The sequence below is a fragment of the Phacochoerus africanus genome, chromosome 1 (assembly GCF_016906955.1).
Source record: "Phacochoerus africanus isolate WHEZ1 chromosome 1, ROS_Pafr_v1, whole genome shotgun sequence".
Taxonomy (NCBI): Eukaryota; Metazoa; Chordata; class Mammalia; order Artiodactyla; family Suidae; genus Phacochoerus; species Phacochoerus africanus.
The window spans coordinates 218,494,531-218,521,742 of NC_062544.1; the positions used below are offsets into that span (position 1 = coordinate 218,494,531).

Genomic DNA, 27,212 nt, shown 5'->3' on the forward strand with positions numbered 1-27,212 from the left:
CCTCACTTCGACTTTAGATTTCCCCCTGGGACAACCTAGTTGGTGCGACCCGGAAATTGTTTTCCCTTTTTGTAAGAGAAGGGGATTGGAGTAAAACGATCCTTTAAAGTTCTGGCTTTCTTCGATCCATGTATCTGGGCCGGTTCCAAGAAGATATCTTAAAGGAACAGGAATAAAAAGATGGATAGCAGCGTTATGAGTTTCGGTGTGGGTGGCGAGCAGAGGAAAAGACAAAGCTTGAGCTTGGCTGTCTCGAGTGCCCTAGTTGTTTTTGGTCAGGCGGCGCCGCGGACACCTTTGCTCCGCGGTGATTGGCTCGCGGCGGGGGCCTCGTGTTTGTCCAATATGGCGGCGCCCAGTGGCAGTGTGAACTGTGAGGAGTTCGCCGAGTTCCAGGTGATGGGGTTTTTTTCGTGTGGCAGGCGTGCCCCTCCTTTTGTTCTGGGCCCCTGTAACCTGCTCTAGCTTGGAAGGGAGTGCGAACCAGTTGTGGCAGAATCGGGCAGTTCAAAACTCCTTTTTCGAGCCATTGGAGGTCATGGGGGCACAGCTTGGCCTTAGGGAGTGAGGGTGCTCCATTGGGGTCATGGTTCTCCCTGCGACTCCCAAGCCTTGATTAACTGCACGCAGGAACGCCAGGTGGTTCCTCGGCGGTAAAGCTGAACCCAGGCCGAGTGGGTAGGGGTTTTAACAACATTTTAGCCATCCACGGAACTCAGTTCTTAGCTTCTGCTATTCTTCTCCTACTTTAAGTTAAGCATTTGTAGATGAGAAGAAACTGGAGGAGAGGTTACTTTTTTGTTTTGTTTTGATAAAGCAAAAACTTGTTTTACTATTTTGGTAGGGCAGAACATTTGGAAACATTTGGAGCCATGGAGGGGGGATTAATTCTAGTACTTGTTCTGGTTCTCTGCCTCCTAACCCTTAGAATGTAACATTTAGGAAATAGGCTCTTTTATATATTCAAACGCCAGAGGTCCAGGGCAACTTATTAACCAATGAATTAAAGAACAGGGTGTCTAGATTTTGACCAAGCTACTATGACGTTATCTGTTCCAATGTAGGCATAAATGTGCCACTCCCTAGGTAGAGTTGAATTTAAAAATCGTGACTAGGAGTTCCCGTCATGGCGCAGTGGTTAACGAATCCGACTAGGAACCATGAGGTTGCGGGTTCAATCCCTGGCCTTGCTCAGTGGGTTAAGGATCTGGCGTTGCAGTGAGCTGTGGTGTAGGTCATAGACGTGGCTCGGATCCCGCGTTGCTGTGGCTCTGGCGTAGGCCTGTGGCTACAGCTCCGATTGGACCCCTATCCTGGGAACCTCCATATGCTGCAGGAGCGGCCCTAGAAAAGACCAAAAAAACAAAAACAAAACAAAACAAAACAAAAAACAAAAAATCGTGACCACACAAATGTATTTTTAACTAAAGATATTGAAAAATGACTGCATGTATCATTGACCTCTGTCATAAGCATTGTGCTTTGAGCTGTTTTGTAGAGAGTGACATTTTTGAAGATAATCGCGACAGACTGAACTATTTGACAAACATTTGGCCAAAGAAGTTTCTTGTTTTTTTTTTTTTTTTTTTTTTAGGGCCACACTCAGGGCATATGGAGTTTCCCAGGCTAGGGGTCCAATCAGAGCTACAACTGCTGGCCACAGCCACAGCCACAGCAACACAGGATCCAAGCTGTGTCTGCAGCCTACACCACAGCTCACCGCAATGCCAGATCCTTAACCCACTGAAAGAGGCCAGGGATTGAACTCACAATCTCATGGTTCCTAGTCAGATTCATTTCTGCTGCACCACAGCAGGAACTCCCAAAGAAGTTTCTGTGGGATCTTTCAACATTATATACCCCTTCTTCACCACTTCAGCTGCTCAGATTAGATCAGCACAAGACAGCTGATTTCAAATATGATCACAGTGCCCCTATTTGTAAAAGTCTTTAAAGATAGAAAAAAGAGTGTTCTAAGGTATGTGGAATATTTAAGGTTAGTCAGCCCATTTGTGGCCTTGGTATTGTCGCAATAATATTATGATTTAACTTGAGTTAATGAGCTCAGATAATTGAGCAGTGATAACAGTCAAGTCTATGGTAAAGAGCTCTGCTTAGGGAATTGGAAGTACAGGAGTCTAATACTACGCCATTAACAGCTTTGGGACCTTGAGCTAATCACTTAACCCCTTCCAGAATTAACTTTTGAATCTGTAAAATAAGATTATGTTAAGTAATATTTGAAACTGCTTCTGTCTCTATTTGAATGTCTACAACCAAATTTCACAGGATCTCTTTTAGCTTTAAAATATCCAGCAGTGGGAGTTCCCGTTGTGGCGCAGCAGTTAATGAATCTGACTAGGAACCATGAGGTTGCAGGTTTGATCCCTGGCCTTGCTCAGTGGGTTAAGGATCCGGCATTGCAATGAGCTGTGGTGTACTTTGCAGATGTGGCTCGGATCCCTCGTTGCTGTGGCTGTGACGTAGGCTGGTGGCTACAGCTCCGATTAGACCTGTTCCTAGCCTGGGAACCTCCATATGCCATGGGAGTGGCCCTAGAAGAGGCAATAAAATAAAATAAATTAAAATAAAATATCCAATAGTGTTTAAAAAACACTTTGATTTCTCTTTTGGAAGGTCAGATAAGATGTAGTAAGTGGAGCAAAAGCTAAACTGTCTTGCAGAGCCATTTAATTCACAAAGATAATGGAAATAAAAAGATCGTAAAATCAGTCTCACTAGTGAATCTGAACCATGCATCTAATTTCAAGGTTATATGACTAGGTGTAAACTACTTAACATGGCATACACGTCTTTTAAAATCCAATCCCAAAGTGCTTCTACCTAGTTAAATCTTTTGCCTGCCCCTATTCACGCATATTTCTCTCTCCTCAACCCCTGCCACTTCCAGTATACATTTGAATTCTGCTCTCCAGCTACACAGACCTACTTTTCCCTGAACATATGATGTTTTGACATTTCTGAGCCTTTTCTCGGCTTGACACCCTGAAATCCCTTCTTTCTAACCCTGAGACCCAGTTCCTGTATCGCCTGAGTAAAATCAACTACGTATTCTTTCCTAGAATGTTTAAGTCTTGGTATTTCTGTTAGGAATACTTATGTATTTACATACAGTCGATTCTGAGTTGTTTGGTAATAAGGTACAGACTCAATAGACTATTTTCTAGCATCAGTGATGGTGTCTTTTGCAACATGGCTAGCTGCTCTGTTCCCGTGCCTGGGAGTGCAGAGGATTCAGAGGACTCTAGTGGTTTACAGGCAAGTCTGTATTTCTGGCTTGGGGGAAGCACAGTGTGAGCATTGTTATAAAAATGGAGTTTGAGAAACCATGTCTTCTGGAAAGAACACCACGTGAATGGTATCTACTTCTGGGTACCTTCAGGCAGAGAGTGAGAAGAAAGGTTAAGAAATTCCAGATCATTCTATAGATTGCATTTTAATTTTGCTATCACGTAATAGACCTTTTACCACCACCCTTCCCTCATATACTCTAAAAGCGTCCCAAAATAATAAATGTACCTAAGAATAACATTAGGAGTAGAGTATAGTGTAATTGTAGAGTCGATAGAAAGTTTTCTGTATGCCTCCCTGTTACAAGATATGGTTAGTCCTTCAGTACTGGAATTGCCTTCCAAGAGGGTGAGGTTTTCGCCCACAATTACAGATAATACATAAAATGCAATTTGCGGATAATTTTCAAGGGTCAGCCTAAAATTAGAAATTCATTATATATCAGGACCTCTTTTTATTTTGAGGAGAATGAAAGCTAGGAGAGGTTGGAGGCACTGCAAAGTTTGGAGAGTCATCTTTTGCTATGCTTTGACATTTAGAACTGATTAGAGTTCCAGGTCCTTTACAAAGATGTAGTCTTCAGAGAAACACTGAGCTGTGTATGCTTTTGCATCATCTCTATGGTCATGTGTTGCAGTTTATTGTATGATAATCTGTTCAGGGGTATCTTCTGTATATTCTTTTGGTGAATTTGTGAGAAAGAGGTTAGTTATGCCATTGGAACGAGGCATCAGAGAGGTAGTAATTCCTTATGAATGATAACACAGGGTTTAATGGCAGCACTTTTGTGACTGCTTTAACCTTCAGCTGTCCTCAGGCTGTGTGGGCTGCTCCAAGCTTTTCTCTAGATCCTCTTGGACTTGGCTTAAGAGTGCTGACATTTTTTGTACTGAGAAGAAATTTGTGCCTGGTGTGGTGGTTTATAGTTCTTTTCTTTCTCCTTTTACAATTTTGAAAGAAATTCCTTCCTGGGTCTTACCTCACTTTTCTATTGTCTTTTCTGTGACATTTAAGAATAACACAGTCCTCAGCAATTCCTGAACAAGTACATTATCAGTTTAGAGATTGTCATTGTATTGTCTCATATTTAACACTGTCTAGTAGAACTTTATGTGATGGTCAAAATTTGTGTCCAGTATGGTAGCCACTAGCAACATGTGACTTTTGAGCACTTGAAATGTGCTCAATTAGTGCAACAGAGAAATTAAATTTTATTTATTTATTTATTTATTTATTTATTTATTGGCTGTGCCTGCCACATATGGAAGTTCCCAGTCCAGGGATTGAACCCACACCACAGCAGCAACCTGAGCCACTGCAGTGACAGCACAGGATCCCTAACTTGCTGCACCACACTAGGAACTCCTAAATTTTAAATTTTATTTAGAATAACTCCATATTCTAGAGTTCCTTCTTGATCATTGACCCCTTTCGTCCCTACAGTCTCCCTCAGTAATTTCTTTTTGTCTCATGGCTTTAAATAATATTAATTTGTTAACATAACTTCAGCCCGGTTCACTGTCAGACTGATACTCACCTTTTCTTTGGCCACACCTTCAGGCATGCAGAAATTTCTGGGCCAGGGATCAAACTGGCACCAGAGCAGCAACCCAACCCCCAGCAGTGACAACACTGGATCTTTAACCCACTGAACCACCAGGGAACGCCCACCAGTTTTCTTTTTTGTAGTACTGTTTTTAGTACTGAGATTGTCTTGTTTATTGAGGCAATTGTTTATTGTCTGTCTCCCCCATGTATAAGAGCAAGAACCTTTGCTGTTTTATTTACCAATATAGTTCCGGTGTTTAGAATGAAGGCTAACATGTACTAGATATTAGTAAATATTTCTTGAACAAAAAGTGAGTTAATGAATGAACTCTGGTCTCTAACTGCTGCAAGTGTTTAAAGAAAGATTGCTAAGGGAGTTCCCTGGTGGCTCAATGGATTAAGGATCTGGCATTGTCACTGCTGTGGTTCAGGTTGCTGCTGTGGCATAGGTTTGATCCCTGGCCCTGGAACTTCTTCATTCCATGGGCATGGCAAAAAAAAAAAAAAAAAAGATTGCTGAGATCTTTTAGCCAAGAAAAACTTGGTCTAAAATGTGTAATTTAAACCTTAGCCATGGAGTTCCCATCGTGGCGCAGTGGTTAACGAATCTGACTAGGAACCATGAGGTTGCGGGTTCGATCCCTGGCCTTGCTCACTGGGTTAAGGATCTGGCACTGCCATGACCTGTGGTGTAGGTCGAAGACGTGGCTTGGATCCTGCATTGCTGTGGCTCTGGCATAGGCCTGTGGCTACAGCTCCGATTAGACCCCTAGCCTGGGAACCTCCATATGCTGAGGGAGTGGCCCAAGAAATGGTGAAAAGACAAAAAAACAAACAAACAAAAAAACCCTTAGCCTCAGGATCAGTTGAATTTAGATAGGGAAAAGAAGAGAGAGATTTTAAAGATTTTTCTTTTTTTTTTTTGGTTTTTTGGCCACATCTGTAGCATGTGGAAGTTCCCAGGCGGGGGATCAAACCCTCACCACGCTAGAGACCTAAGCCACTGCAGTGACAACGCTGGATCTTTAACCCACTGTGCCATAAGGGAACTGCTGTTTTTGTTTTAATAGACAAGTTGTAGGGGGTAAAGTTGGCAGGGAAGGTCCCTGTCTGCTACTTACCTATTTATTGACTCTCTAAATAGTGCTGACACCATTTGTTAGGAAATTGCCACTTATTGACATTATATATACGCTACTGTACATAAAACATTATTTAAAGTAGTGGTTGCTTAATGACTATGTTGAGATTATCCGCTAAGAATTCCAGCTTGTAGAGAATGATGATACTATTGGCAAAAATGGAAAGATACAAGAAGAGAGGATATGACAGTGAAGTTGGTTTTAGGCCTGACATTTGCATGTTTTTATTAGTCTAAATTATGAGGCTTCTACATGTTGTTTTACTTCTAAGTTGAGATCTAGAAAAGGCCATTAAATTACTAATTAAAGATTAATAGCCTGACAGGAATAGAATCCAGGCTGCAGACATAGACTGAATGGTCTCAATGGTTGTAATGGGAAACACCTAACTTCATTATTGGGGAAGTGGTCAAATAGATTGTGATACTTTCCAGACTAGAATATTTATGCAACTATTAAAAATGTCTTCAGAGTTCCCACTGTGGCACAATGGGCTCAGCAGCATCTCTGCAGCGCCAGGACACAGGTTTAATTCCTGGCCTGGCACAGTGATTTACAAGATCCGGCATTGCCACAGCTGTAGTGTAGGTCGCAATTGCTGCTCAGATCCGATCTTTGGCCCAGGAACTGTGAGGGTGCTAAAAACTAACTAAATAAATAAATATGTCTTCAAAATAACAAGAGCAAAATGCTCATGGTATAATTTAATAAATTGCAACTTTTTTTTTGTCTTTTGTCTTTTTTGTTGTTGTTGTTGTTGCTATTTCTTGGGCCGCTCCCACGGCTTATGGAGGTTCCCAGGCTAGGGGTTGAATCGGAGCTGCAGCCACCGGCCTACGCCAGAGCCACAGCAATGCGGGATCCAAGCCGCGTCTGCGACCTACACCACAGCTCACAGCAACGCCGGATCCTTAACCCACTGAGCAAGGGCACGGGACCGAACCCGAAACCTCATGGTTCCTAGTCGGATTCGTTAACCACTGCGCCACGACGGGAACTCCAAATTACAACTTTTAAATGTTATGTAACATCTCAATTTTATAAAAATAGTCGTAGTATTACTAATAGTTTACTATTCATAGGGAAAACTAAAAGGACATCTTACTGTTAACTATGATTTATTTAAAATTTTTTTCTAATTTTTCTAAATGATTGTATAATACTTTAATCATAATAAAAGTTTATTTTTATAAATGTATGAAAGAAATGAAGCTGTTGATTTCAGTCACAAATTTAAGTTTGGCGAAGAAATAAGTTCTTATAATGAAGGAAGTAGAGGATCAAGTAGAGATGCTTTTTTTTTGTTTTTGCTTTTGAGGGCCACACTCGTAGCATATGGAGGTTCCCAGTCCAGGGATCTAATTGGAGTTACAGCTGTCTACACCACAGCTTACAGCAGCGCCAGATCCTTAACCCACTGAGCAAGGCCAGGGATCAAACCTGCAACCTCATGGTTACTAGTCAGATTTGTTTCCGCTGTGCCACAACAGAAACTCCAAGTACTTTTAATACATACTACTATATATTTTTTTTCTGGGTTCTGTATATCTTTTATTTATTTATTTTCTTTCATATCATCTTTTTTTTTTTTTGGTCTTTTTTTTGCCTTTTCTTGAGCTGCTCCCTCGGCTCATGGAGGTTCCCAGGCTAGGGGTTGAATCGGAGATGTAGCCACTGGCCTACGCCAGAGCCACAGCAATGTGGGATCCGAGCCTCGTCTGCGACCTACACCACAGCTCATAGCAACGCTGGACCCTCAACCCACTGAGCAAGGCCAGGGACCGAACCCACGACCTCATGGTTCCTAGTTGGATTCGTTAACCACTGCGCCACGACGGGAACTCCCCATCTTTTTTTTTTTAATTACTCAATGAAGTTATCACACCTGTAATTGTACTATGATCATCACAATCCAATTTCACAGGATTTCCATCCCATAAACCAAGCACATCCCCCCAACCCCCAACCTGTCTCCTCCTGAGACCATAAGTTTTTCAATGTCTGTGAGTCAGCATCTGTTCTGCAAAGAAGTTCAGTCTGTCGTTTTTTTCAGATTCCACACGTCAGTGAAAGCGTTTGATGTTGGTGTGTCATTGTATGGCTGACTTAGCATGATCATTTCTAGGTCCATCCCTGTTGCTACAAATGCCAGTATTTCATTCCTTTTAATGACTGAGCAATATTCCATTGTGTATCTGTACCACATCTTCTTGATCCACTCCTCTGTCGATGGACATGGAGGTTGTTTCCATGTCTTGGCTATTGCAAATAGTGCTGCAGTGAACATCGGAGTACATGTGTCTTTGCGAGTCGTGATTTTCTCTGGATAGATGCCCAGGAGTGGGATTGCTGGCTCAAATGGTAGTTCTATGTTTAGTTTTCGGTGGCATCTCCACACTGTTTTTCACAGTGGTTGCACCAATTTACAATCCCACCACCTGTGTACTAGGGTTCCTTTTTCTCCACAGCCTCTCAGAACTTCTTGTTTTGTAGCCTTTTTGATGATGGCCATTCTGTCTGGTGTAAGGTGGTACTTCAGTGGTTTTCATTTGAGTGATGTTGAACATCTTTTCATGTGTTTTTTGGCCATCTGTGAGTCTTCTTTGGAGACCTGTCTGTTTAGATCTTCTGCCCATTGTTTGATGGGGTTGTTTTTTTTTTTTTTTTTTTTTGGCATCGAGCTGCAGAAGGTGTTTATAAATTTTGGAGATGAATCCCTTGTCAGTTGATTTATTTGCAAGGATTTTCTCCCATTTGTTTCTTTTTGTTTTTGCTATCATTACTCTAAGAGGTGGATCTGAGAAGATGTTGCTGTCATTTATGTCATGGAGTTTTTGGCCTATGTGTTCCTCTAAGAGTTTGATAGTGTCTGGTCTTATATCTAGGTCTTCAATCCATTTGGAGTTTATTTTTGTGTATGTTGTTAGGGAGTGTTCTAATTTCATCTTTTCCATGTGGCTGTCCAGTTTTCCCAGCACCACTTATTGAAGGGGCTGTCTTTTCTCCATTGTATATTCTTGCCTCCTTTGTCATAGATTAGTTGGCTGTAGGTGGTTAGGTTCAATTCTGGGCTTTCTATCCTGTTGCACTGATCTCTATTTCTATCTTTGTGCCAGTACCCTACGGTTTTGGTGATTGTTGCTTTGTAGTACAGTCTGAAGTCCGGGAGCCTGATTCCTCCAGCTCCATTTTTCTTTTTCAGGATGTCTTTGGCTATTCTGGGTCTTTTGTGCTTCCAAGCAAACTTTAAACTATTTTGTTCGAGTTCTGTGAAAAATGTCCTTGGTAATTTGATAGGGATTGCATTGAATCTGTATATTGCCTTAGGTAGTAATACATACTAATATTGAATGTTAACTTGTTGGATGTTTTCAACACGTACAGTCCTAGTGTTATACACTTCCATTTTCTTGATGACTTTTCAGTGATTGTATTTTGTTTTGTGGGACTAAGGTAAGGTGGGCTTGGATTAAAAAGGAAAGAGAAGGCTGTACTGCTGGAAACCTCTCGAGTTTATATTTTCTAGAGGCAGGAGGTAGCTGATGCCTATCCTTTCTCTAGTGACAAGTAACAAGAAGTACTCTAATGAAAATGTGGGGAGAAGGGACTATGTTGTGTTAGTATACTGATCAGAGTCTTTCTAAGTCCCCTGCCATTTTGGTGTTATTTTTATTTTGGGAGTTTTTGCTTGAGAGTTGAAGCCTATTTTATAGGGGAGAGAACTTGGGTTACTGAAAATAGATAAAACTGATTTCTACTTTCTGTGAACAAGAAAGCTACAAAGAGGTTTGATTCCTTTTCTAGCAGCAAAATTTATTTTTGTTACAAAAATAATACATAATCGTAGTAAAAAACAAAAAGCCTGAAAGAGTATAGATTAATTTTTGCCAGCCAATCACTGCTGATAGTTTCTTGTATATCTTTCCAGAAGTTTTCCATCTGGCACATTTTATTTTATTTATTTTGGCTGTGTGCAAGGCATGTGGAAGTTCCTGGGCCAGGGATCAAACCCAAGCCATAGCAGTAGCACCACACTTTAGATGATAGAGGGAGTAGAGCAAGCAATTACGTTGGTTTGTTCTGGACAATTTGAGGTAATCAGGTTCAGTAGAATCCCTTATTGGTTGCATGCTGGAGGTGGAAAGAGCACACAGTGTTTGTTAAGCACTGTGCCGGCAAACGGAGTTTACAAATGAATGAAACAGTCTTTACCCTTCAGATGATCACATTTGGACCAAGGAAAAAGAGTTGGGCCAATTGTCAAAATTACTATTACATAACCTACCTATCATTCCTGTAATAAAGATTTTTCTGTGGTTGCACTATGTATTGGATGATTTCTGCACTCCTAAATTACTGGCTTGTAACATATTCAAGAGTTTTATTTATTTATTTTTGTTAAAATGCGTCTTTTCTAATCACCTAACTTTCCATTCAAGTTATTATTGTTTTGTTTTAAACATGTATAGGAATTACTCAAGGTGATGAGGACGATCGATGACAGAATAGTACATGAATTAAACACTACGGTTCCAACAGCTTCCTTTGCAGGGAAAATCGATGCCAGCCAAACCTGTAAACAACTTTATGAGTCTGTAAGTGTATCTTTTGAGTCTTGTCTTTTGTGCTTCCTTATGCCTTTCTGTGCGAGTAAATTAAGATACTGACTGGCATATAATTAGCTCTGAATGATAGAATGACATCTTCACGTTTTCTTGCCCACACCTGAGGGTATGTATAAGTTTTGATCTGGCTTCTACAAACTAAAGAAAGTGTGTCATCTTATACACAAGCCTAAGAAGAGATGGTTCTAATGAATGAAAGCAGCCGGATGTTTTTGGCTCCCTCATGGGCAGCCACAAGGAAACGTAAGGAAACCTTGTGCACTGGGAAATGAAGGAGAGAACGCAACAGTCAAATAAAACAGTGAAATAAGAGCAAGGGCTTTGAGTGAATCAATCCTGAGAAGCCAGACAGCTGACATAAGGAAGAATTTAAACCCTTCACACTTTCTATGGGGGCAGAAAACATCATCTTAAAATGGGTCCTTGTGCTTGCCTTCTGGGGAGATGATCCTGAGCAAGTGAATCATGGCATTTATGTATATGTTATATGCAAGCTGCACCTACCTCCTCAGCCTTTGCCTTTTGGGTTATTGTGCTACTTTCTTACTTTGCTACATGTCTATGGTTAAGTTGGTTTTACTGAATGATTCGTGTTTAGAGGGGAAAAAAAGAAAAAAAAGAAAGTATCCCTTAAATACTGTTTCAACTCTTCCTGCACAGAAGAAAAATAAATGAAGTGGCAAAAAACAAACAAACAAACACCTCTATAGTTTCTGTATCTTCTTTCTTCCCTCACTCATCAGGAAGAGGAAAAGAAGCATTTGGCAGGAGAGAAGGAAGAGTGGCAGAAAAATTTTCCTTTCTTGAGGCTTTGGTTTCTCAAGTGTTTTTTTTTTTTCATTGCCTCTTAATTCCCTTTTATTTATCTTTTTCATTTCCAAAAGCAAAAGGATATGGTGATGTGGCTAAGTATCTTTTATAGTTTACTTATATTTTTTATTAACGTGGGAGCTAGTATTCAAATAGCATTTGCTCTTTTAGGCTTCTTCCCCAAGATTACTGTTTGCATTCATATATGTATTACCTAAAACTTAAAGTCCACTTCTCAATTATGAAAAAAAATCAGTTTTGGATAAACTTATTCATGTCAATTAAATTTAAAACATTAACTGTTGAGGAGTTCCTGTTGTGGTGAGAGGAAACAAATCTGACTACAAACCATGAGGTTTCAAGTTCCATCCCTGGCTAAGCTCAGTGGATTAAGGATCCAGCATTGCCAAGAGCTGTGGTGTAGTTTGCAGATGCAGCTCAGATCTGGCGTTGCTGTGGCTGTGGCGTAGCCCAGCAGCTGTAGCTCTGATTAGACCCCTAGCCTGGGAACCACCATATGCCACGGGTGTGGCCCTAAAAAAAAAAAAAATTAACTTGATATTTTTATTCTGCTTTTATATGAAGGTATATTATTTTGTTGAGTGGTCAGGTAATTCAGAAAATTGCAAGATTGTGGACTTTAATGAGTAGACTCCAGTATTAGAAATAGAGAGCAGTGGGTCCAAGGCCTGATTTATTGTGAGGTTGTTTGCCAGTTCACTTAGTTTCTTTGGGTAGCTCTGTCTGAGGAACTAGAAATTTGTGGAGTTCCCATAGTGACTCAGTGGTTAACGAACTGACTAGCATCCATGAAGACGCAGGTTTGATCCCTGGCCTTGCTCAATATGTTAAGAATCTGGCCTTGCTATGAACTGTGGTGTAGGTGGCAGATGTGGCTTGGATCCTGCATTGCTGTGGCTGTGGCATAGGCCGGCGACTACAACGCCAATTGGACCCCTAGCCTGGGAACCTCCATATGCCACAGGTGCAGTCCTAAAAAAAGACAAAAAAAAAAATTAGAAATTTGTAATCACTTTAGTGATTCCCCTTACTACTAATACAATCTATCAATTGTTTCCATTTACAATCTTTTTGTTAACCTATAAATTTATAGTATAGTGATTAACAATGTGAATTCCAACCTTTTCAAAGAGTGGGAGGGGCTGGGAGCTTGGGGTAAATAGATGCAGAATGTTGTCTTCAGGATGGATTAGTAATGGGATCCTGTTGTGTAGCACTGAGAACTCTGTCTAGTCACTTATGATGAAACATGTAATGTGAGAAAAAAGAATGTATACATGTATGTGTACCTGGGTCACCATGCTGTACAGTAGAAAAAATATATATATAAAGAAATAAAAATGAAAGTAAATAAAAGCTATAAAATATAAAAAAAAAAAATGTGGATTCCAGACTTAGATTAAATCTCACCTCTTTTACTTCCTAGCTGGGTGACCTTGAAATAACCGCTGACTTAGCTTCCTTATTTGTAAAGTAGTATCAAAATAATACCTAGTTCGTAGGGTTTTTAGAGAATCAAGTGAGTTAATATAAAGCGCTTCTATACTAAATGTGTTACATATAAATGCTTGGTGCTTCTATTATTGTTGCTGTTATTATTTCTTATCCTTTTGTTGAACCAGGATAAACTTGCATACTAAATTTCTATTTTGGATATTCTTGTATATGTCTTTAGATTTTCTCTGTATCCTAGAGGGATCTAACAACATGAACTACATGTAAAGGATTGTGGTTTTGTTTGTTTGTTTGTTTGTTTGTTTGTTTAGGGCCACACCCACAACGTATGGAAGTTCCCAGGCTAGGGCTCGAAGGGGCTAGGGATCAAATCAGAGCTGTAGCTGCCAGCCTACACCACAGCTCACAGCAACACCAGATCCTTAACCCACTGAACAAGGACAGGTATCAAACCCGCATCCTCATGGATCCTCTTTGGGTTCATTAACAGATGATCCACAAAGGGAACTCCAAAGATTGTTTATGAAATAGCTTTGTTCTGGGAGTCAGGCCTGCAGCAGCGTGCCCATAATGAGTACCATTGAGTTCCTATAAATGTTGTCTCAGATAAGAAGTGGATCTCTATGAAACATCCAAGTTGTTTACAGTCACCCTGACTTATTTTAGTCTGTGACCCTTTTATAGCCAGGGAAAGAATATTTGCACTCTCTAATGATAATACTTCTTCAGGGAAAAAAATCAGCAAAGTTATTATAAAGCACTGATTTTAGAAAGTCCAAATCTCAAGAGTATACTCTTAGTAAAAATAATTTTAGTGAGATCCCCTTATTAGAGCATATTCCTTCAATCCATGAAGTTTATCTAGCTTTATTGTTTACTCTTTAAGATAAACATCAAAATCCATACTGAACTATTAAAACGTCTGTGAACTTGAAACATTGCTTTACAAATGAAAAACTATTATTAGTGTCATAGTGATTGATTTAAAGTAATTTTAACACTATCTCTTTTATATAATGAACTTTTGGAATATATGTTTAAACGGTATGTTTTTCCTTACATCCTTTTGTCAGAAGTTCTGGAGGGAGATTTAAAGCAGGCAAAAAGTGCCATGACAAAAACTTGTTACATTTTTTAAAAGTTTGAGGTATAATTGAGGTATAGCATTATATGTTTCAGGTGTACAACATAGTAATGTACAACTTTTTAGTGTTTTGTTTTTAATGATAGTTAAACCAAAGGTCATTGTCAGGATTCTAAAACAAATGATCTTTGGGAAATTAGAATTTAATTTAGAATCAACCTTTGTTCTAAAGGTTGATTCTAAAACACCAAAGAAAGAAAAACACCAAAAAAACAATAATCAGAAAGAACACTTCAATTATATTTTCCTAAAAGGCAAAAAAAATATTGTTTTAAAATAAAATTAAAAGATAACATTTTAGACCAAAAGAAATTCTCATAAATTATGGTGAAGTAAAAGTGGGACATTCTAGATATACCTTCTTTATTCTGCTTTTGAATCATTTTCCGCCCTACTCCAAATGTCTTCATTTCAAAATTGCTTACCCCAAGTCAAAGGAAGTATGGTTATGATATGGTTATCATTCAGGATTTTTCACCTCTAATCCAAAGGCCTTGCCTTTTACTTTAATGAGTTTCTTAATAAATTTTATCTCAGTTCCTTTGATAAGTGCTTTATGTATCAGAAATAATTCCCCTGTGACCAGATCCTTAAGCATCTGATACTAATGAGGTAATAAGCCTGGTTTTGTGTGATGTTTTTCTCTGGTAGCCTTAGGTCACACAGTGTTAGTACTAGTTACCAAGCATCCTCATTCTCTGACAGACATGTGTGGAAGTCCATGCATTTTCCTCTTACGTACACTCTTGATTGTGAAATTTATTTTGAAGTTTATTGATGGTCATGAAAACCAGACTAAAATAATTGATAATACTGAGTAAAAGATGATTTGCCCAGTAATTCCTGTTCACATGGGAGTGGGTTCCCTGCGGGGCTAATCTGAAGGATGAGTAAGCAGGAGGGTAGTCTGCATGTAGAAGTGTATCCACAAGGAAGGGGCCAAGTTCAAGAGGGGAATAGTGCAAGAAGGCCCAACCAAGGCAGGAAAACTGTGTGGTGAGAGACCAAGAGAAAAATATTGAACAGTTTAATCTACATAATTTGAATTTGATTTTAAAATATAGATAGAAAAATAAGAATATCATGATAGACTTATAGTTGATGTTAATGCTGTTTTACTAATTGCTGGGGGTTAGACAAAATGCAAAGTAGTTAAATAGCATCTGAGCAATTTATTGAGTAATGTTGCCTCTAAATTTTAGAGGTGGAAAGGATATTAGTGATTATTTACTCATAATCCATAATTTTACAAAAGAGTAAACTGAAGCCTGGAAACACTAATTATTTAGCTAGTCTCACACAACTGCAGGGAGAGCTTCTTAATTCTAAGGATGATTCTTTTCTTATTCTGTTTTAGGAAGAATAGTTCTGTACCTTAATGGCTCCTTTAATTTTCTTTTCTTATTCTGTTTTAGGAAGAATAGTTCTGTACTTTAATGGCTCCTTTAATTTTCTGTAATTATACCTGAAGGAGTTAATAAGTAACAGAAGCAGCATATTAGCCAGTAAATATGGGCCTTAAGGCGGTCCTTGTGAATCCTAAATGTTGCAATGAAAAAAATTAACATATTAGAGAAATTTACTGTAGGCAGGGTTAATGTCTGGTAGACAGTTTAATTTTCTTCCTTCAGATGGGTACAATTTATATTAATGCACTTTTAATATTGCCCTCTAGAAATGTAAAGGTTTGTTCTCTCCTGGTGTGTATTAGACCAGTAGTTTTCAACCACAGGGTCCAGATACAATCATTTAAGAGATGCATTTTAAAATAACTCATGAGGAATGCTTATAAAATTTTTATATAAAACTTACGTAAAACTAAAACCTGTATTTTGTTTTATTTTTATTTATTTATTTTTTGTCTTTTTCCCTTTTCTAGGGCCGCTCCCATGGCATATGGAGGTTCCCAGACTAGGGGTCTTATTGGAGCTGTAGCCGCCGGCCTACGCCACAACCATAGCAATGCGAGATCCAAGCCGTGTCTGTGACCTACACCACAGCTCACAGCAACGCCGGATCCTTAACCCACTGAGCAAGGCCAGGGATCGAACCCACAACCTCATGGTTCCTAGTCGGATCCATTAACCACTGCTCCACAACAGGAACTCCAAACCTATATTTTAAGTAAAATGTAGGTAATGGTTTGATTTTCCCTATTACAACTATCACTAGCATGGCATTAAGATATCCTCTCTTTAGAGAGAAGAAGGAATGATATATCATGACTACATGGAGCAAGTCAACACTTAAGTTGGAGGTGAACCAGTCTTACTTATAATGGCAATTGCATGTTATTTTAATATTTTGCTTTTTCTCTACCCCAAGTTTTTGGTGTATCATTAAAATTTGGCTGTGATCCATGGAAGTGTGTTTCAAACCTGACCGTTATACTTCATGAATCAAGGCAAAAAATAGACATAAATTATTGTATTGGATTTGCCACAGTAAAATGAAGGCTAATAAAGAGTTTCTCTGTCAGGCACCCTTACTTTCTGTCAGCACACACAACTGATGGAACCCGTAATTTCTACTCCATATATAATTTTTTCTTGTTTAATACTTGAAAAAGAAAAAAACAACTTTAAAATCTCAAAAAGGGTTCTGTGTGACATAGGTAAATATAGCGTTCTTTGTTTTTCTTTGTTGTAACTAAGAGCTTCTCTATGGCACTTACTTTACAATTTTTTGCACTTGTTGACAATGTGAAGCTGAAAAAAAAAAAATGGAAGGAGTGAAAAGAGGAAGAATAGCAATAGGAAGTGGCCCTGAGGCTTTGTGAAGGTGAGTGTAAGATAGAGAACACACTGATGCAGCAATGGGTGAGAGAGGGGTTTGGGGAGAAGGAGGGTGAAAGGAAAAGCCCAGCACGAGTTGTGCAGAGGAGGAGCAGGAAGCCCTGGAGTGTAGTGAGGAGGAAGACAGCCCCACCTCTTCACAGCCTCCCTCACAGCTGCTGATTTGATCTCACTCAGCACAATCTTCTCTTCCATAGCTTCAAGTTTAAAAGTCGTTTTGGAAAGTATACATTTCTGTAGTCTAAAAATAAGAGTGAAAAAACCCAAAACACTGAAATGTGAAAAATTGGTATGATTTTTCTCTTTTCATTCCTTTGTTCTTTTAGTTGATGGAGGCTCATGCCAGTAGAGACAGAGTCATAAAAAACTGTATAGCTCAGACCTCAGCAGTAGTCAAACAACTTCGAGAAGAGAGAGAAAAGAATTTGGATGATTTAACGTTATTAAAGCAACTTAGAAAAGAACAGACAAAGGTAAGTTGAACAAAATTTACATTTCTGAGGCAAGGTTTCCAAACTTAGCCTTCAAAATAAAGACAGTTTTCTTATTTTTATGGCCATACCTGCAGCATATGGAAGTTCCTGGGTCAAGGATCTAATCCAAGCTTTAGCTGTTGCAACACCAGATCCTTTACCCACAGGACCAGGCTAGGGATTGAACCTGAGCCTTCATAGCAACCTGAGATGCTGCAGTTGGATTCTTAACCCACTGCATCATAGTGGGAACACCTAAAGGCAGTTTTTAGTATGAATAATTCAGAGTAAGATATGGTTATTACTTAAAATGACCAGGAGATTAATACTTCATTTTTAGTGAGCTTTATCTTACTAGATTTCGGGGGGGGGGGGTGATTTTTGGGTTTTGTGGGTTTTTTGTCTTTTTTTTTTTAGGGCCTCACCCATGGCATTTGGAGGTTCCCAGGCCAGGGGTCGAATCTGAACTGTAGCCTCTGGCTTATGCCACAGCCACAGCCACAGCAACTCGGGATCCTAGCCATTTATGTCACCTATACCACAGCTCATGACAGCACTGGATCCTTAATTCACCAGGTAAGACCAGGGATGGAACCCATGTCCTCATGGATACTAGTCGTGTTTGTTAACCACTGAGCCACGACGGGAACACCATAGATTTCAATATTAATTGGTAAATTAATGTACTTTTCGTGAACATATGTAATGTAGCCACTTTAGCTAAAAGAAGCATGTAATCGTATGTTATTTTTATTCCATAATATATTCTTCAGTGAAAGGTAAAAGGATTCGGAGTTCCCTAGTGGCTCAACAGGTTAGGGATACAGCAGTTAGGGATCTAGCGTTATTACTGCTGTGGTGCACTTGGGAACTTCCTCATGCCATGGGTGTGGCCAAAAAAAGATTTTAAAAATTAAAAGATTAAAACAGACTAACACATCAAAAAATCCAAGGAAATGACATTTGTGTCTGTGTTTTGAGGCTTGACTTGAGAAGAAACGTTTTAAAAGTATATTTACATTTTGAAAATATTTACCTCTGGTTTCATCTGTAGAAATCTGCTGAAATGTAATATAGATTTTTAACTTCAAGATATTATCCTCTTTAGCCATAAAAATATAATACTATATAAGTATAAGCAGGTACACCAGAACCTCATTATGTTTATTCTTTGCAGTGGAGAAGGTGCTGTAGGTCTTTGGCTCTTTTCAGACTCATTGGTTTCCACTTTATCTCCCATCCCTGCGGTTTTTCCCTTTTAGGAGAATACTCAGTGTCCACTGAGTGGTTTGTCAGAGGGAGCTTCATTTTCCTAAAGTTGGCTCCACTGTAGGTGGGGTGTGGACATCAGAGTTGACAAAGCAGAGCCATCTTTAGAGCCCTTAAATATAACATGTCAAGAAGACAGTTAAAATGTATAGCACATTTTATTATGTGAAACACATTGCTGTCTTTCGAGGAGAGGGGGCTTAAGGGGTAACTTTTTATTGTGATGTAACTTCAGGCTTACAGAGAAGTTGCAGGAATAGTACAAGGAACTCCCGTGTACCCTTTACCTCTATTCATTTATTTACATTTTGCCCCACCTGCTTTACAATTCATACCCTCCACCCTTCCTTCCCCTCCCTCCTTCTTTCCCTGTCTTCTTCCCTCCTCCCATGCAGATTTTTTTCCCTTACCATTCTGAGAGTATGTTGGGCACGTTAGACTCCTTTACCCCTACAAAAGTTGGTTAGTTCCTAAGAACAGGGGCTTTTTCTTCCATGACCACTGTATAAATCATGTCTGTATTTTAAGATGGCATAATAGGTAACTTACTGATCCTTGCATGTCAGGTGATTGAAAATCTAGTGTGAGATGGAATCATGTTTTCATACTCAACAAGTTGTGAAGTTTGCTCTTTGTTTAGTAGATGTAGCCAAACTTCGAAAAAGAGACCTTGCTGTCTCTCTCAAGCTTTTGTTCTTGTAGCTGCATGCCCAGTGAGTGTGTGCACTTCTTAGTCATCCCACTCATGTACTGTGTCTCATTGGATGCAGGATTCATCCTACCTATCTTTACTGTTCTCTTTGTTCATGACAACTGCTTCAGGCCTGTGTTCCGTAACTGCTCATTCATCATCCAGTGGCGGGTTCTTCAGACAGTGAACTTAGGCTCTAGTGACCATCTTTGCCTACCCTCAGTGTTTAAGAAGGCTTTTGGATAATTTATAAAAAGCTTGTTAAAATCTAGTTGTTTTTGGATTTTGTATTTTAACAGATTCTTGAAGTATTGACAAAGTGCAGGGCAGGGCTGTTAAATCAGAAACTGAAAAATCACTATTTGCAGATTAAGTCAAAGAATAGAGTGACTCTTGGAGTTCCCATTGTGGCTCAGTTGTTAACAAACCCAACTAGTATCCATGAGGATGCTGGTTCCGTCCCTGGCCTCAGTCGGTGGGTTAAGGATCTGGTGTTGCTGTGAGCTGTAGCATAGGTCACAGATGTGGCTTGGATCCTGAGTTGCTGTGGCTGTGGTGTAGGCTACAGCTCCAATTGGACCCCTAGCTTGGGAACCTCCATATGCCACAAGTACGGCCCTAAAAAGATAAAAGACAAAAAAAAAAAAAAAGAATAGAGTGACTCTTGTTAGCAGAGAACAAAGTTCAAACCGCTGAGTGTTTGGGGAATGTGTCACACAATTTTGTCCGCCCTCAATCCTGCCCACATGCCTTTAGAGCCCAGCACAATCACTGCAAGGAGGAGTTTTAGAAACAGCCAGTGAGTTAAGAAAGGTAGGTTTCTAGCCTGTAATATTGCATTGGACTAGAATAGAGAGTAATTATGAGTAGTATTTAAGCAAATAAGGAAATGTGAATTTTTTTTTCAAGTTTGCTCTGAAGATTGTGAAATCAAAAAGAGACAGCTCTTAGAGATGTTCCAGCTCTACCTCTTCCTTTTCTTTTCATGGAAATAGACTCAGAGATACTAACATCCCTAAAGTCGCAAGCTAGTAAGTGGTAGGACTGGGACTTTAACCTGCCTCTTCTGACTTTGGATTAAGTCATGAAGTCATTTTCATTAAATTGTGACTAATTCTCTTAATAATCAAATTCTAATTCCATAAGTGAACATAATGTATTTACGTACAGTGATGCTAGTCTGAAAGTTCCCAATTCGTTACCCAAATCCTTAACTTAGAAAAAGCACATTCCTTGTTGGAACTGTATATACTTACTGTCACCTATTAGCCTTTGAGAGGAAGTTTACCAGTTTAAAAACCCAGATCCTCAAAAACAACCATCTCAAAGGCAGCATTTTGTTGGTAGCACTGAAATTGTGTTAGAAGCTGGCTGGGTTGTAAAGGTAGACAACTCTAAGGAAATAAGTCCCATCTACCAGTTGGTGGTTTTGTAACCTTATGAATTAATTGTTCTAAAATTTCTGATTTTGAGTTTTTAAAATGGAGTTGATACTTCTTGTATTTTTTTTGAGGGGGTGAGGATTAAATTATATAATATGTGTAAGAGCTAGCATATTGACTGATACAGAGTATCAGTTTCTTTCCTTTATGAGTCTCTGGGGCTCCATGTTTGTTACATTATCCTTTTTACAATATCCCCCCAACCAGTGGTTTTTACCTTTTGTTTAAGCAGAATTAAGGGAGTTGGGAGAATCTACATTCTTAAGTGGCAATGCATTCTCTTTTTGGACAGTTGTAATTGTTCAAAGGTTTTCTTATTGTGAAGATCTGTCTCCCGGTAGCCTGTAATTACTTACCCTTAATCTTCCCTCTGGAGCTATATAGGATAAGTCTAAACCCATATGTACACCACAGCCCTTCATAATTGACAGCAGTTATGAAGACTGACTGTGTTGTAACATCCTTTGAAGTTATTACTTCTTTGGCAGAAAGTCCAGGCTTTGACAGAGCGGTAGAGCAGGGAAGCGTTAGTGATTTCTGGTCTCAGACCTGGGTTGCTCTGGTGTAGTCAGCAGGCTTTGTTGCCACTCCCTAGCACCTCAGAAATGCTGTCCTTCCCTTTATTCATGGTTTTGGTCTGATGTACTGGCCCCACAAGGAGCATTGAATTAGTACCAAGTCCAGTTTTGTGTTTGTTTTGTTTTGTTTTTAGGACCATATCCATGGCATATGGAGGTTCCCAGGCTAGGGGTCTAATCAGAGCTACAGCTGCCAGCCTACACCAGAGCCATAGCAACCTGCACCACAGCTCATGGCAACGCTGGATCCTTAACCTACTGAGCGAGACCAAGGATCAAACCCTCAACCACATGGCTCCTAGTTGGATTCACTTCCTCTGTGCCTCACTGGGATCTCCTGGCATTACTTTTTTGGTGAAGTAATTAGGTTGGCAGTTTTTTAAATTAATTTATTTATTTTTAAATTTTATTTTATTTTATTTTATTTTTGTCTTTTTGCCATTTCTTGGGCCGCTCGCGCAGCACATGGTGGTTCCCAGGCTAGGGGTCCAGTCGGAGCTGTAGCTGCCAGCCTACGCCAGAGCCACAGCAACACTGGATCCGAGCCTCGTCTGCGACCTACACCACAGCTCACAGCAACGCCGGATCGTTAACCCACTGAGCAAGTGCAGGGATCGAACCCGCAACCTCATGGTTCCTAGTTGGATTCGTTAACCACTGTGCCATGATGGGAACTCCCAGGCAGTTTTTTTTAAAGTTAGACTTTTAGCGTTTTTAGCCTCAGACCTCTGGCTGAATGGTAAAAGTGTGGAAAACTCATGCCTGTCTAGATCACTTGGACCCCTCTCTGTGTTTCTTCTTGTTTCTTTTTTCTTTTATTCAAATCAAGTTGCCACCTCCTTGTCCTTTTTTGGGGGGGTTCTTTTGTACTATCTTTGCAAATTTGTATTGTAAGATCAATAACTGGACTGGTGTTATTGAGTTCGAGGACATGTGAATTTACATTTTCAATAAGTCTTACCAAATTGCCCTCCATAGAAGTTGCAACAGTTTGTACTCCTGCTAAAAATATGTATCTTTTCCCATACCCTCACCAATACTAGGTTTTATTGGGCTTATCAGGTTTCTTCTTTTAAAATTATTTTGTCATATTATGGCTTCACTCACATTTCTTTCTACATGAGTGAGATTGTGCATTTTAAAAATAGGTTTATTTACTATTTATATTTCTTCTCTGAACTACATGGGCATTTGAGATTTTTTTTTTAAAGCTCTTAAGGGGATTATAATATGCAGCAAAGCTTGGGAACTACGGCTTTATAAGATTTAGCAATTGATTAAATATGAAGAGAATGACTGTCAAAGAGATTTCAACATCTGGCCAAAGTATTACCATTAACAAAGAGTGCAGAAGCAGCAGCTGGTTTTGTAATGGCAAACATTACAGAGTTTGGGTTTAGTTCTTTAACTTTTTATAACTTCATTTTTTTTTTCTTTCTCACAGTTGAAATGGATGCAGTCAGAACTGAATGTAGAAGAAGTGGTAAATGACAGGAGCTGGAAGGTATAAAATAATGTTGGTTCTTGGAGAGAACTAGGAGAAAAGCAGAATTAGCAAAGGGAAACTGGGAATGGGAGGAGAGTGAGGAGTGCATTGGGCTCTTAAGAATAAAGATCCTTCATTGGTAAGCAACTGAAGGTTTTAACTTTGGAAGGGGGTGTGGTTAGCATCCAGTAGATCTATCAGATAAAAAGTAGCTTTACTGTCATATGGTAGAATTGTGTAATCCTCGTGTGGGGACATTCTGTATGTTTCCTAATACTAATTTGAGAGACTTATTGCTTGTTACCTCAGAACCTTCAACCAGGTTATTTGTTTAATTTGGAGCCCAGTTACTTTCCATAAATTTTCATATCATTATCTACCCTTTACAGTTGCTTGTTTTCAAACAAGTTTCAAATCATGAAACTTTTTTTGTAAGTGGTTTTACTGGTATATGATAGTTGGGTGTTTTTGGCTCCTAGATTCACATTGGCTCCTTTTTTCCACCTGCAAGCTTGGGGACCAGGATCTCACGACTTGAACGTAATAAAAAAATCACAAAATTTTCACTTCAGATTTCTGAACAAGGATGTCTGCACATCCTCTCTAAAATTTCACAGATTTCCGACGGACAAAAATCTATTAAATCTGAAAGAATGAATTGCAAATTCTGTTTTATCCTTTGAAATTAACCAGTAGAAGGGGGCTGAAGCCAGAGGGAGGTTAACTGAACCAAAACCTAAAGTGCATCCACTTGTAGGGCCATGAATACATTGCAGCATACCAATTCAATTGCCTTGCTTTATCACATTTCTTTATCCTCTTCTCTTTGCCAAGATTTCCTTTTTTTGCCCTTTCCAGGTGATAAGGTGTTCACCCACTGAAAGATTTTGGCAACATTTGTCCACTTATATTTTCTGGAGAGATAGCATGTACTTTTGGGATGGGATGCGGGTGGGTACAATGAACACCTAGTTTGGAAATCCCAGTGCAGAAGTTGATGTGTGTAAAATGTATTATAGTTGGAAGAGTGAAGCATTTTTAGACTTGATCATCGTTTAAAAGAAACTATGGGAGTTCCCATCATGGCGCAGTGGTTAACGAATCCGACTAGAACCATGAGGTTGCGGGTTCGGTCCCTGCCCTTGCTCAGTGGGTTAACGATCCAGCGTTGCCGTGAGCTCTGGTGTAGGTTGCAGACGCGGCTCAGATCCCACGTTGCTGTGGCTCTGGCGTAGGCTGGTGGCTACAGATCCGATTAGACCCCTAGCCTGGGAACTTCCATATGCCGCAGGAGCGGCCCAAGAAATAGCAAAAAGACAAAAAAAAATAAAATAAAACAAACTATGGTCCCTCCTCTCCACAGAAAATGAGGCTTCTTATTTCCAGGGGAGGGAATGCAGCCATGGTGCAATATTCCAGCAAAAATTGTTGGGAAATTCTTTAGGAGAAGGATTGAGAGAGGTTCAGTCAAGTTCTATAGATCGTCGCAATCAGTGTGTCAAGACCAGTCCTCTGAAACCTTCTCTGGTCCAAACACCGGGAACTTCAGGGAGATGTCAGGGCTGGGAGCTCTAGGAGGAAAGGGCCAGAAAGAGTTATATCATTTCTGTATGGTTCATTTTAATTGTGAGACACATATGTTAAAGAGCATGTGACATATGGAATTTAAAGACTATGGATAAAATGAATGTGTATCCACCACCCAGCTTAAGAAATTACAGAGCAGTACCCTGTGTTGCTTTTTCTCTTCTTTTTATGATAGTCCTCATTGGCCAGCATGGGTTAGTTTCTTTGGGGGGTCTTTTTTTTTTCCTTTTTTTCACGTTAAAATGCCTTACATCAGTAAAGATTGGGGGTAAAATCTGTTTTGGATTTGTACAATTTTTTAAAATTTTAGACATAAGATTAAAATTTAAGATATATAGTAAAATTATACATTTCATCACTTTCTTTCTACCACCTTCTTTGCCATTCCTCTGAAAGGATAGATATGCTTTCAGACATTTGCACTTTTTAACATTTTATGTATGTGTATGTATACATGTGTGTATACACAAACACACACACACACACAATTTCCCCCTTTATCACGCAAGTAGAAGGATGTTGTCCACACTTTGTTTTTTTCCCTTCATATGTCTTGGAGATGTTTTCAAATTAGGACATAAAGAGTTTCCTTATTCTTTTTTATGCTGGCATTATATTTCAGGGAATGGCTGTATAAATTTTTGTTATTGACAGTCAGTAAAACTCCCGGTCCCGTATGGACAGACACTCAACCAGAGAATGTTCTTTTAACATTTAGGATGTGTTATTTGTTTCGGTGTTAGGAAGTTTGGTAAATAAAACTTATATAAATTTATGTAATTTCGCAAAAGACTCGTCTCCCTTCAAGAATATGAAGAAGGATCTGGCACTCATTTAGAAAAGCATGACAGATATCTAAATAAGATCTGCATTATAAGAGGATTTTTCAAAAGCTTTGTCTTAAACTTCTTTTAGCAATTTTTGTCTAACTGTTCAAAACACATCCAAGATACGGAACTAAAATATTTGTTAGTTATTAAATAGACTAGCTTGTGACGATTTGTTTCCTTGCATAATTTAAATTCTATGACAATGTTGAAATTATCTTATTAGTGAATATCAAGACCTTCTGTGCTCTTCGCAGCGGGTGTGTCCGTTTGCACTGGTGAGGAGACACCTCTGTTTCCTAAATCTGTTGACCTGGGACAGAAAATGTTCCTCCCACCTCAACCATGCCAACTTTAGTTTAATTCCAGGCCTAGGTGATGGAGGATGGCTCACTGACCTTTGTTTCTGTTCACATATCTTAGGTATTTAATGAACGCTGCCGAATTCACTTCAAGCCTCCAAAGAACGAATAAAAAGATACTGTTTTTAGAAAAGGACCGGGTCATCTCATGAGAGCCAAGCATGACAGACATCAACACGGTGGTCTTCCTAGGAAGATTTCTGAGCCAAACGTCCAAGACCTTTTATTGATTTCAGCCCCACCTAGCCAAGAGCTCCAAGTATAAACGATTCTGATAATTATGGAGAAATCAACTGCTATTTTATACTGATTCTGTACAAAAAAAAAGATGTTTTGTAACTATTAAAATAATTTTCTGACTCAGTGTACATAATTGCCTTATTGTTTTCCACGTTGAGACAGTAATTTCTTGTAAGAGAATTTGAAAGCAATTTCAGTATCTGATTTGATTTCTCTTGTACCTTTCCGAGGTTTACAACTTTATTGGCATGGATGTAGACCTTTTTGGTCATTGATGGTTTTATCTCTTTACTTGTCTCACTAGGTTTCCTGCTTTTCAGGTAAAGGGCAGTAGTATGGGCTGGATCCTGTTGAAAGAAACTCTTTCATAGCACCTTAACTTATCTTGTTTTCGTATGCAAAAGCTAATGTTGGGTGGAATTTTTTCCTGGGTAATGTTTCTGTGGCCCACAGAAAGGAAAGCCGTAAAACAAATGCAACAAAAAGGAGAAACAGGGGGGCTTGGTGATGGAATTCTAATGAGTCAGTGAAAACCTGGTGTAATTGCAGGACTTGGTCTTGAGAGAAAGCACTTTCTAGTACAAGATGGTTGTATTTGTTTTCTATTGCTGCTTAACACATGTAGCAGCTTCACATCCCCTCTGTTTAGGATCTTATGGTTCTGTCGGTCAGATGGCTAGGAGGGCTTGACTGAGTTCTCTGCTTGGGGTCTCACAGGCTGCAATCAAGTTGTCGGCCAGACTGGGCTCCTGTCTGGAGTCCCCAGGGGAAGAACCTTCTTCCAGGCTCATTCAGTTGTTGGCAGAATTCACATCATGCCACTTGTAGCACCAAAGTCCCCATTTCCTTACCGGCTGCCATGGACTACTTTAAGCTCCTTCTGAAAGCCACCTGCATTTCTTGACACCATGGCTCCCTCCCTTTTCAAGCTAGCAGTGGTGACTTGAATCCTTATTCTTGGAAGCTGGCTTCCTTCTCTGCTACAGACCAGACAAACTCTGCTTTGGAAGGATTTGTGTGTCTATATTAGTTGTACCGTAATCTTCCTTTGGATGAACTCAAAGTCAGCTGATTCCCACTTGCATTATACCTGCAAATCCCTTTTGCCAGGTAAGGTGGCATCACAGGTGTGCTGTCTCATGTTCGGTCTGAGGGACTAGAGTGGGACACCTTGGAGCGCCCTTCTAGGATGCTGCCTACCATGATTGAAACACACGCCACCTTGCTCTGGCACAGGTAGATGGACCCCAGCGGGGTTGTAGGTAGGCCTGTGTGTTCAGTATGTTGACCCTCATCAGGTTATGTATGCACTTGGAAGTGAGCATCAAAGGTATAAAGTGCTCACTGTTCTTTCAACAAAGCTTTTGAGCATTTAGTGTGGGTCAGATACGATTGTTGTTGGGGA

General features: G+C 39.6%; 1 protein-coding gene across 1 annotated transcript; it reads left to right on the top strand.

The window, feature by feature from the left end:
* The first annotated feature begins 75 nt into the window (after positions 1 to 75).
* On the top strand, positions 76 to 25,930 carry MIX23 (mitochondrial matrix import factor 23). Its single transcript, XM_047790919.1, has 5 exons — positions 76 to 396; positions 10,472 to 10,597; positions 17,179 to 17,325; positions 22,750 to 22,809; positions 25,629 to 25,930. The coding sequence occupies exons 1-5, from the start codon at positions 181 to 183 to the stop codon at positions 25,677 to 25,679; spliced, it is 600 nt and encodes a 199-aa protein (XP_047646875.1). The 5' UTR covers positions 76 to 180; the 3' UTR covers positions 25,680 to 25,930.
* The last annotated feature ends 1,282 nt before the right edge of the window (positions 25,931 to 27,212 follow it).

Excerpts from the sequence above, each read along its gene's own strand:
- MIX23 (XM_047790919.1), top strand. The coding sequence starts at position 181 with ATGGATAGCAGCGTTATGAGTTTCGGTGTGGGTGGCGAGCAGAGGAAA. Across the intron at positions 397-10,471 it reads AGGAGTTCGCCGAGTTCCAG|GAATTACTCAAGGTGATGAG; the intron begins GTGATGGGGTTT and ends AAACATGTATAG. Across the intron at positions 17,326-22,749 it reads TTAGAAAAGAACAGACAAAG|TTGAAATGGATGCAGTCAGA; the intron begins GTAAGTTGAACA and ends TCTTTCTCACAG.